Consider the following 12,481-nt stretch of genomic DNA (forward strand, 5'->3'; position numbering starts at 1 on the left):
CACACACCCACACACACACCCACACCGCGGCCTGCACAGCCAATCCTGAATTGTGGTCACATGTTCGGTGTGTTATTATTTCTCAGGGTGACTTTGTCAAGGCTCACTGGGACCAAGGATACACAATCAGGTCCAGAGTTTATATTTAACCAAGCTATCAGGGGGAAAACACAGTTACACACTCACTCACTAACACTCACTCACACTCACTCACCCACACAGACAGACACACGCACACACACACACATACACGCACACACACACACGCACACACACACACACACACATACATGCACACACACAACGAAGAATACACAGCAGTGGGTTCATAATTTGTCTACAGAGAAAGCTCAGAAAGTGATAGAGGAAATGGTTGAGAAAGAGAGAGAAAGCGACAGAGAAAGAAAACAGAGAGGAGAGAGAAGAGAGAGAGAGAGTGAAGAGAAAGATGAGATAGAGAGAGAGAAGAGAGCGCATGAGAGGACAGAGAGAGAGAATCAGTTATAGAACCCATTTCCCTTCATGGTTGTGAGGTCTGGGGTCTGCTCATCAACCAAGAATTCACAAAATGGGACAAACACCAAACTGAGACTCTGCATAAAACACCAAATAAAGCATATAGAGCAAAATTAGGCCGATATCCACTAATTATCAAAATCCAGAAAAGAGACGTTAAATTCTACAACCACCTAAAAGGAAGCGATTCCCAAACCTTCCATAACAAAGCCATCACCTACAGAGAAATGAACCTGGAGAAGAGCCCCCTAATCAAGCTGGTCATGGGGCTCTGGTCACAAACACTAACACACCCCACATAGCCCCAGGACAGCAACACAATTAGAACCAACCAAATCATAAGAAAAAAAAAGATATTTACTTGACATATTGGAAAGAATTAACAAAAAAAGAAAGCAAACTAGAATGCTATTTGGCCCTAAACAGAGAGTACACAGTGGCAGAATACCTGACCACTTTGACTGACCCAAACTGAAGAAAAGCTTTGACTATGTACAGACTCAGTGAGCATAGCCTTGGCATTGACAAAGGCAGACCTGGCTCTCAAGAGAAGACAGGCTATGTGCACACTGCCCACAAAATGAGGTGGAAACTGAGCTGCACTTCCTAACCTCCTGCCAAATGTATGACCATATTAGAGGCACACATTTCCCTCAGATTACACAGATCCACAGAGAATTCGAATTAACAAACCCAATTTTGTTAAAATCCCATATCTACTGGGTAAAATACCACAGTGTTCCATCACAACAGCAAGATTTGTGACCTGTTGCCACAAGAAAAGGGCAACCAGTGAAGAACAAACACCATTGTAAATACAACCCATATTAATGTTTATTTATTTTCCCTTTTGCATCTGAAATGTCTTTATTATGTTGGAACTTCTTTGAGTGTAATATTTAGTGTTAATTTTTATTGTTTATTTCACTTTTGTTTATTATGTACTTCACTTGCTTTGGCAATGTTAACATATGTTTCCCATGCCAATAAAACTCTTAAATTGAGAAAAAGAGAGAGAGAGAGAGAGCGGACCCTGTCCCATGATCATCACCAGAGTTGTGGACTCGAGTCACATATTTGCTGACTGTAGACTCAACTTGATAGAAAATAAAATAACTTGAGACTTGACTTGGTGCCTCAAGACTCGGGACTTGAGACCGATGACTTGAAATTATCTGACCAGGTTTTGTAACTTTTTGTGGCACAGAGTCTCAGTGGATTACACTCCACGCAGCCAGAGACAGTAACCGCAGCATGTGTCGTAAGACTCATCACTAGTTAACACACCAACATCATAATTATGACTAATCCCTGCCCAATTCTCCTGTTAAAATTGTATTTTGCACCTAACCTTAACCTTAACCCTAACCTTAACCACACTGCTAACCTTAACCCTAAACTTAACCACACTGCTAACCTTAACCCTAACCTTAACCACACTGCTAACCTTAACCCTAACCTTAACCACACTGCTAACCTTATGCCAAACCCTAACCTTAAATTAAGTTACTTTTTTCCCAAATGTTTCTGTTGTTGCCAGTTTTAACGTTGTGACTGTGGAATCTGAGTTTATTGCTGTTATCTAGTGGAAACCCTGTCCCATAGAAGTTGGAGGGGGAGGAGTGTCAGTACTTCCTCAGTTGTCAGAGTCATGCTGCCCCTGACATACCCACAGTCTCTTCTCACAAACATACTCTGTTCTCACACACTGTCACAGACTCTTTCTCACACACTGTCAGACACTCTTTCTCACACACTGTCAGACACTCTCTCACGGCTGAAATCACTGCTGTCCGTTGCTCTATCCAAACACAGGAACAGGGACAGGAGCAGAATGACTGTGCTTTAGCCTGGCGGAGGGGAAAGTTTCCCTCACTGGGCAGTGAACAGACTGAGGACACACTGGGACTACTGTACTAGACTACTGTACCACTACCACCCTCATGAGGAATGAAGTGACAGGAGAAAACAGACAGCAGGACAGAGGTGAGACACACTCTTCTCTCTAACTATCTGTCTGTATTCATTGAGTATGTTTGAGTTCCACTTTGTCTTGAACTTATGCTGTGTGTGTGTGTCCTACTCTCTCTCAGTTCAACTTAATTCAGTTCAGAGGGCTTTATTGGCATGGGAAACATATGTTTACATTGCCAAAGCAAGTGAAATAGGTAATAAACAGTGAAATAAATAATAAAACATGAACAGTAAACGTTACACAAGTTCCTAAGGAATAGAGACATTTCAAATGTCATATTATGGCTTCATACAATTACAGTGGTCTCTCTCTCTCTCTCTCTCTCTCTCTCTCTCTCTCTCTCTCTCTCTCTCTCTCTCTCTCTCTCTCTCTCTCTCTCTCTCTCTCTCTCTCTCTCTCTCTCTCTCTCTCTCTCTCTCTCTCTCTCTCTCTCTAAAATGTTTACTGAGTGTGTATCACTCGTGTGCAACTGGAGTGTGTGTGTTTTGTGAATGTTTATCAAACTACTTTCAGCCTTACTCTTCAAGAGGGGAAAAAATGTAGACCTCTCACTCTGTCTCTCTCTCTCTCTCTCTCTCTCTCTCTCTCTCTCTCTCTCTCTCTCTCTCTCTCTCTCTCTCTCTCTCTCTCTGTCTCTCTCGCTGTCTCTCTCTCTCTCAATTCAATTCAATTCAATTCAATTCAATTCAAGGGGCTTTATTGGCATGGGAAACATGTGTTAACATTGCCAAAGCAAGTGAGGTAGGTAATATACAAAAGTCAAATAAACAATAAAAATGAACAGTAAACATTACACATACAGAAGTTTCAAAACAATAAAGACATTACAAATGTCATATTATATATATGCAGTGTTGTAACAATGTACAAATGGTTAAAGCACACAAGTTAAAATAAATAAACATAAATATGGGTTGTATTTACAGTGGTGTTTGTTCTTCACTGGTTGCCCTTTTCTTGTGGCAACAGGTCACAAATCTTGCTGCTGTGATGGCACACTGTGGAATTTCACCCAGTAGATATGGGAGTTTATCAAAATTGGATTTGTTTTCGAATTCTTTGTGGATCTGTGTAATCTGAGGGAAATATGTCTCTCTAATATGGTCATACATTGGGCAGGAGGTTATGTCTCTCTCTCTCACTCTGTCTCTCTCTCCTTCCCATCTGAGGACATAGGCAATAAAAGAGGTCAATGGATAATGTGTGATCGTTGGACTATGATTTGCAGTAGATAAGTGTGTGTGTTTCTCTGTGTTAGCCACTGTACTGTAGTGAGGGGATCTCTCAGCTGTAGTTCAGTCACAGACACACAGGCGTGTGTTGTTCCAGGGGGTTAGGCTAAACTTAGAGCCCCCTGTCTGTCTCATGTTACCCCTGTCCCTCACTGACGTCCATTTCACACACGCTTACCCCACAGCCTTACAGTTGAACCCATAGCCCAGCTATATAGGTTTGAGGTTTATGAAGGTTCTTAGGCTTCATATTGGCATCAAAAGTTCCGTAACAATGGTATTCTATTGATCTAGAATCCCAATTAGAATAATGGTGCTAACCTGGAGGGCAGTTTAAAATACATCTGTGTCAGTTTTTCTGACTCTGCTCTTCTCCATTGCTCCTCATTGACATCCATGAACTGTTAACCTCCTGAGTAGTTTAGAATGTTCACTGTTCTGCTGGCAGCAACGTTCCATTACAGAATGCCACGGAATGAGAATGAGTTAGTGTGTCATTGTGATGTCATCAAATTGATTGTATTAGAACATTCCGCAACGTACGGATGACATTTCCTGATCATGCTTCCCTACTACGGAACTGAAAACACCTTACATAAATGCAGTATCATTTCTGCAAACGTATCTATGAATGTAACAACGTCTAGCTAGATCAACAGCAGCCAAGGTGTCTGGAGGGCATTGTGACTTAGTCTACATTAGAATCAGATGATTGATTTGTTCTATTAAAATCCCCAGCGCAGCATGATCTAGTCTGTGACAGGATGATGAAGATATGGGGATAAATCCTCTGTTGGACAACAGTTTGTCGTTTTAACATGCTGTGTAATGAGGAGCTCAGGAGCCTGCCTCCCAGGGGCCTCTCTACTCCCTATAGTGTAGTGCACTACTTTTGGTCAGGGCCGATAGGGCTTTTGAACAGATAGAGCTCTGGTCTATAGTAGTGCACTAAATAGGGAATAGGGTACCATTTGGGAGTCAACCTGCTCTATTAGATCTCTCTGTAATGTGTCTGTCGGTGTCTGGAAACAGAGTGTTGTTTCTCCTGTAAAGAGCCTCAGGCTGTTTACAGCTGTCTGACTCACAAGACACACTGATTCAATCAGGACATGGCCTTTGTCCTTAATTGCACCTTATTCCCTATATAGTGCACTACTTTTGAGCAGGACCCATAAGGCTCTGGCCGAAAGTACTGCACTACATAGGGAATAGGGAGCCATTTGGGACTCAACTGTGGATGCCTCAATGGAGTGACCGGTGTTGTTTCTAGAGGAGGAGCGTCTTCATCCTCGTTTTCTTCACTTTAGCATGGACATAATAGATGACAGAGAGAGGGAGAGAGAAGTGGAAAGTAGGCAATGAGGGTTTTATTAGTCATGCCCTACCTACCCCATTCCTTTCCCCTACACTGTTCAAATAGAAAGACTCAAAACACCATCATTGTGTACTGAAACCATGAAAAGTAGTGAACCTAAGCTGAGGTCTTTGAATGTGAACCCCAATGTGTGTTGATACATACAGTAGAATGTGGTTTAAAACAGAATGGAAGTACTCTGAAACAGTACTGCGGCAGACATTTGATGTCATCACAAGGTACACTCTGGTAACATTGGTGTTTTTTAAGAGAGAGTGGTGAACTTGTGAAAACACCTTTTGAGGGTTTCAGAACATGTAAAATGCAGCATCAAATTACACAAATTATTTTCCAGACAGTCTCTCTCATACATTCATTTCCAGTGACACATTTTATAAATGTATTGAGATTAATAGACAGAGATGTCATATTTGTCCACAGTTTGCTGAAATATGTTCAAATGTTAAAGAGGACACGGGAAATGTAATACTTTTCCTAGGGTAGGCAATGGCAGTAATTAATACTACATCTGCCAGGCTCATTGTGAGGTTATACATCATGTTACATTCACAATGTTTAGGGTTATGTAAGGTAACATATAGCAGAGATAACAGGTTCAACTTATGGTAGAGATAAAATGTCCAACTTATGGCAGAGATAAAATGTCCAACTTATAGCAACGATAACATGTCCAACTTATAGCAGAGATAACATGTCCAACTTATAGCAGAGATAACATGTCCAACTTATAGCAACGATAACATGTCCAACTTATAGCAGAGATAACATGTCCAACTTATAGCAACGATAACATGTCCAACTTATAGCAGAGATAACATGTCCAACTTATAGCAGAGATAACATGTCCAACTTATAGCAGAGATAACATGTCCAACTTATAGCAACGATAACATGTCCAACTTATAGCAACGATAACATGTCCAACTTATAGCAGAGATAACATGTCCAACTTATAGCAGAGATAACATGTCCAACTTATAGCAGAGATAACATGTTCAACTTATAGCAACGATAACATGTCCAACTTATAGCAGAGATAACATGTTCAACTTATAGCAGGGATAACATGTCCAACTTATATCAGAGATAACATGTTCAACTTATAGCAGGGATAACATGTCCAACTTATATCAGAGATAACATGTTCAACTTATAGCAGAGACACCATGTCCAACTTATAGCAACGATAACATGTCCAACTTATAGCAGAGATAACATGTCCAACTTATAGCAGAGATAACATGTTCAACTTATAGCAGGGATAACATGTCCAACTTATATCAGAGATAACATGTTCAACTTATAGCAGGGATAACATGTCCAACTTATAGCAGAGATAACATGTCCAACTTATAGCAGAGACAACATGTCCAACTTATAGCAACAATAACATGTCCAACTTATAGCAGAGATAACATGTTCAACTTATAGCAGAGACAACATGTCCAACTAATAGCAGAGATAACATGTTCAACTGATATAAGAGATAACATGTCCAACTTATGGTAGAGATAAAATGTCCAACTTATGGCAGAGATAAAATGTCCAACTTATAGCAACGATAACATGTCCAACTTATAGCAGAGATAACATGTCCAACTTATAGCAGAGATAACATGTCCAACTTATAGCAACGATAACATGTCCAACTTATAGCAGAGATAACATGTCCAACTTATAGCAACGATAACATGTCCAACTTATAGCAGAGATAACATGTCCAACTTATAGCAGAGATAACATGTCCAACTTATAGCAGAGATAACATGTCCAACTTATAGCAACGATAACATGTCCAACTTATAGCAACGATAACATGTCCAACTTATAGCAGAGATAACATGTCCAACTTATAGCAGAGATAACATGTCCAACTTATAGCAGAGATAACATGTTCAACTTATAGCAACGATAACATGTCCAACTTATAGCAGAGATAACATGTTCAACTTATAGCAGGGATAACATGTCCAACTTATATCAGAGATAACATGTTCAACTTATAGCAGGGATAACATGTCCAACTTATATCAGAGATAACATGTTCAACTTATAGCAGAGACACCATGTCCAACTTATAGCAACGATAACATGTCCAACTTATAGCAGAGATAACATGTCCAACTTATAGCAGAGATAACATGTTCAACTTATAGCAGGGATAACATGTCCAACTTATATCAGAGATAACATGTTCAACTTATAGCAGGGATAACATGTCCAACTTATAGCAGAGATAACATGTCCAACTTATAGCAGAGACAACATGTCCAACTTATAGCAACAATAACATGTCCAACTTATAGCAGAGATAACATGTTCAACTTATAGCAGAGACAACATGTCCAACTAATAGCAGAGATAACATGTTCAACTGATATAAGAGATAACATGTCCAACTTATAACAGAGATAACATGTTCAACTTATAGCAGAGATAACATGTCCAACTTATATCAGAGATAACATGTCCAACTTATAGCAGAGATAACATTTACAGCATAAAGCTGGTATGTGCGTGACAATATGAATTTGAACCCGGGTCTCCTGCTTGTCAAAACACTGTCCAAAACATTGACTCAGCCAGTGTTCAGACTTAACTGCTGTGATGAACCACCCTTGTTACACTGAGCACATGGGGCCCTATTCAGACTTGTGATATACAGACTTAACATGGACTTGAGTCAATAAACATTGGCTTTAAAAAATAAAATAAGTCCATGTTAAGTCAACAGATCTCAAGTCTGAATAAGACCTCCAACTTTATATTTTCAAAGCTTTATTTAGACAGATTAGAAAGATGACAACACAGAGGAGGAGTGAACGTGGGAAAAGCAGAATCGAACCTCTGACTTGTGGAACAGTAAGATAGCACATTCCTTCGGAATGTTACCCACTCAATCACATCTCCACGTGCCATGTGAGAAACTAGTGAATCCCATTGAGTTAAAGCCTGAAGACGAATGTTTAGGTTGAAGACCATGCTGCCGTGCTGTTCAGAGTTCTCCTTATCTCCGGCATGGAGATGGAGAGAGGGCATTCGTGGCAGGACTCGCCTCTAGACCACTCTATGGTTTAGTGTAAAAACAGGCAAGTTTGCAGGTGCCTCCCCTCTATTTTGGTCCATGAATCCAGACTGGTGAGAGAACACAAACATGCCAAGAAAGTGTGCGTCAATGAAAACGTGAATACAAAATGTTATCAAATCAAAGAACAAAACAGAAAAAGTAATTCACTCAACAAGAACATGTGTTCTGTGTAGCATTTCAGACGCTAATGGCTGCTGTGCTAGAAGCCAAGGCAAGCTGCAATTTTGATTCAATGATCATTTATTTGTTTTTGTTGCAAATGAAGGCCTGCTTTTTAATTAATACTGCATGCTTGAGTTTATCAACAGGCCATATAAGAGAAGGGAATAAACAATATGAAAAGGGAATAAATAATATGAAAATGGAAAAAACAATAAGAGAAGGGAAAAAACAACAAGAGAAGGGAAAAAACAACAAGAGAAGGGAAAAAACAACAAGAGAAGGGAATAAACAATAAGAGAAGGGAATAAACAACAAGAGAAGGGAATAAACAATAAGAGAAGGGAATAAACAATAAGAGAAGGGAAAAAACAACAAGAGAAGGGAAAAAACAACAAGAGAAGGGAAAAAACAACAAGAGAAGGGAATAAACAACAAGAGAAGGGAATAAACAACAAGAGAAGGGAATAAACAACAAGAGAAGGGAAAAAACAACAAGAGAAGGGAAAAAACAACAAGAGAAGGGAAAAAACAACAAGAGAAGGGAAAAAACAACAAGAGAAGGGAATAAACAACAAGAGAAGGGAATAAACAACAAGAGAAGGGAATAAACAACAAGAGAAGGGAATAAACAACAAGAGAAGGGAAAAAACAACAAGAGAAGGGAATAAACAACAAGAGAAGGGAATAAACAACAAGAGAAGGGAATAAACAATAAGAGAAGGGAATAAACAACAAGAGAAGGGAATAAACAATAAGAGAAGGGAATAAACAACAAGAGAAGGGAAAAATCAACAAGAGAAGGGAATAAACAATAAGAGAAGGGAATAAACAATAAGAGAAGGGAATAAACAACAAGAGAAGGGAATAAACAATAAGAGAAGGGAATAAACAACAAGAGAAGGGAATAAACAATAAGAGAAGGGAATAAACAACATGAGAAGGGAATAAACAATAAGAGAAGGGAATAAACAACAAGAGAAGGGAATAAACAATAAGAGAAGGGAATAAACAACAAGAGAAGGGAATGAACAACAAGAGAAGTGAATCTCATTTACAGGAATTGGAAACTGGAAACACCATAATAGTTTTTTAAACCTTTCTGTTAGTGCTCCCTGTCCCTGGCATGGTGTTGCACAACTCTTGATTAAGTAGTGTTACAACACACCATGTCATGTTTCAAAACATCTCAGGATGATGTTTCAATACTCTAAGTTTGTGCCAGCTCAGTTGCCACTAGTTTTGTGTTTCAAAGGGTTTCATTTGAACAGTGTAGCATCCTCCCACAATGTGCAGCGCTCAAGCTTTCGGCCAATCAGAACTATTAACGATGCGTCTGAGTAGTAGAGCTGATCTAGGATCAGGTTCCCCCTGTCTATAAAATCATATTCATTATGATCTGAAAGACTAAACTGATCCTCAGTCAGTACTCCTAGATCAGCACTGCTTTGTGAATACGAGCCCTGGTCACTATGGTGACATTGCAGAGAGTAGGATGGTGTTTCCTGATCATGGGAAAGGTTTGTTTTGTGTTGTCCCCTCTACTGGTTATGAGTGGGGGAGGGTAAGCTGATCTTAGACCTGTGCCCAGTAACCTCTGGTAGAGTGACCTTGTAGCCTGCTGCACTCTGCTGGCATTCTCTTACAGTTGGTCAGCACTACTCTGTCTCAGCAGGACAAACAGTGGGGTCTCACACACACACACACACACACACACACACACACACACACACACACACACACACACACACACACACACACACACACACACACACACACACACACACACACACACACACACACACACACACACACACACACACACACACACACACACACACACACACACACACACACACACACACACACACATTCTCTCTCACTAACCACCCCACTCACACATGCCATCAGAAAAGAGTGCTTTGTGTATTCACAGACTGGGCGGCAGCTAGAGAGAGAGAGAGAGAGAGAGAGAGAGAGAGGTGTGGGTGGTGGAGGGGGGAGAGAGGGAGAGATTAATTTCCAGAGAAAGAGGAGAGAGAGAGAGGATTGTAGTAGAGGATAGACGGGGTTAGAGAGATACAGGAAGAAGCTCTAAAGAGAGTTAACTGGAGAGAGAACGAAAGTGACAGATCAGACATCCAACACAGGAGAGAGAAAGAGAGAGATCATAAAAAGAGAAAGTGAGAGAGAGGTCAGAGCAGGAAAGAGAGAGAGAGATCAGAACCAGAGAGAGAGATCAGAGCAGGAGAGGAAAAGAGAGAGCTGTCTCTGAGGACAGAGCCAGACCACCAGACAGTCAGTCTGAATGCTTAGTAGCTGAGAGCTGTGCTGAGAGCTGCGGCTGTTGGCAGCATTGATTTCTGGGAGCTGTAAGCTGCTGGTACACATGGCGTGGTGCTGTTGCACTCCTCTCCGGGCCTCCTCGTCCTCCTGCTGCTCTCCGCTCCTCAAACGCTGCCCTCTCTTCCCAGGTTGGTTCCACTTCACCCTGCCGTCTGTACCCACAGCCTGTAGCTGAGGCTAGTAGGTGACTGACATGAGAAGACAGATACTCGTTCAGACAGATACTGCTGCTGTAGGTATATCTATATGACATGGGTAACAGGCTATCCCATGAAGGTATAGTATAGTACAGGGCATGGTGTGTCAGTGTGACATTGTGCTAGGTGCTGTCTGATTGTGCTTGTTGTGTGTACTATAGTTGCAGTCCTGTCTGTCATATTGTTACTAAATTGTACAGTTTGTTGTGTTCTGTGTCTCAGTGCAGAATAACAGATAAGTCAATCATTGTGTATTGTCTTGTCTTTATGCTTTGTCCTGTGTAGAGAGTCTCTCTGCTATGTTGGGTAATATTACCACTATTTCGACAAGGTCTAAAAGCATGAAGACAATTTTGACATTGACTGTCAGCTGTGGCTTACCATTACAGTGTTGTATACAATACACAAAGGCTTACCGTTGTTTTGTTCTGTTTACAGGGCATGCTTGTCCTTGTCTGAGTCTGTTCTGGTCTGAATGTTCTCTCGTCTTGCTGAGCTGTTGTCTCATGGGTAACGCTCAGTGTTGTGTGGGGTTGTTGGCTGATGATGTCAGTGCAGATGTTTGTCTGTGGGTCATTGTGTGACCTCTCTGCTTCTTACCACAGTGTTTCCCATCCCCTGTAAACCCTTACCACAGTGTTTCCCATCCCATGTAAACCCTTACCACAGTGTTTCCCATCCCCTGTAAACCCTTACCACAGTGTTTCCCATCCCCTGTAAACCCTTACCACAGTGTTTCCCATCCCATGTAAACCCTTACCACAGTGTTTCCCATCCCCTGTAAACCCTTACCACAGTGTTTCCCATCCCATGTAAACCCTTACCACAGTGTTTCCCATCCCCTGTAAACCCTTACCACAGTGTTTCCCATCCCATGTAAACCCTTACCACAGTGTTTCCCATCCCATGTAAACCCTTACCACAGTGATTCCCATCCCATGTAAACCCTTACCACAGTGTTTCCCATCCCATGTAAACCCTTACCACAGTGTTTCCCATCCCATGTAAACCCTTACCACAGTGTTTCCCATCCCCTGTAAACCCTTACCACAGTGTTTCCCATCCCATGTAAACCCTTACCACAGTGTTTCCCATCCCCATGTAAACCCTTACCACAGTGTTTCCCATCCCCTGTAAACCCTTACCACAGTGTTTCCCATCCCATGTAAACCCTTACCTTAGTGTTTCCCATCCCATGTAAACCCTTACCACAGTGTTTCCCATCCCCTGTAAACCCTTACCACAGTGTTTCCCATCCCATGTAAACCCTTACCACAGTGTTTCCCATCCCATGTAAACCCTTACCACAGTGTTTCCCATCCCCTGTAAACCCTTACCACAGTGTTTCCCATCCCATGTAAACCCTTACCTTAGTGTTTCCCATCCCATGTAAACCCTTACCACAGTGTTTCCCATCCCCTGTAAACCCTTACCACAGTGTTTCCCATCCCCATGTAAACCCTTACCACAGTGTTTCCCATCCCCTGTAAACCCTTACCACAGTGTTTCCCATCCCCTGTAAACCCTTACCACAGTGTTTCCCATCCCCTGTAAACCCTTACCACAGTGTTTCCCATCCCATGTAAACCCTTA

General features: G+C 41.3%; 1 protein-coding gene across 3 annotated transcripts in view; it reads left to right on the top strand.

Moving 5' to 3' along the window:
* Positions 1 to 2,190: 2,190 nt before the first annotated feature.
* Positions 2,191 to 12,481, top strand: part of LOC139581653 (SH3 domain and tetratricopeptide repeat-containing protein 2-like) — a 51,871-nt gene continuing 41,580 nt past the window's right edge. The window contains exons 1-2 of one of the 3 annotated variants that reach the window (XM_071411640.1): positions 2,191 to 2,502; positions 10,820 to 10,967. In XM_071411640.1, the coding sequence (XP_071267741.1) occupies positions 10,943 to 10,967 (25 nt within the window). In that variant the 5' untranslated portion in view covers positions 2,191 to 2,502; positions 10,820 to 10,942. Of the gene's footprint in view, positions 2,503 to 10,688; positions 10,968 to 12,481 lie in introns of those variants that run through there. The other 2 variants (XM_071411639.1, XM_071411638.1) reach the window with 2 other exon arrangements.

This window comes from Salvelinus alpinus, chromosome 7, assembly GCF_045679555.1.
Source record: "Salvelinus alpinus chromosome 7, SLU_Salpinus.1, whole genome shotgun sequence".
Lineage (NCBI taxonomy): Eukaryota > Metazoa > Chordata > Actinopteri > Salmoniformes > Salmonidae > Salvelinus > Salvelinus alpinus.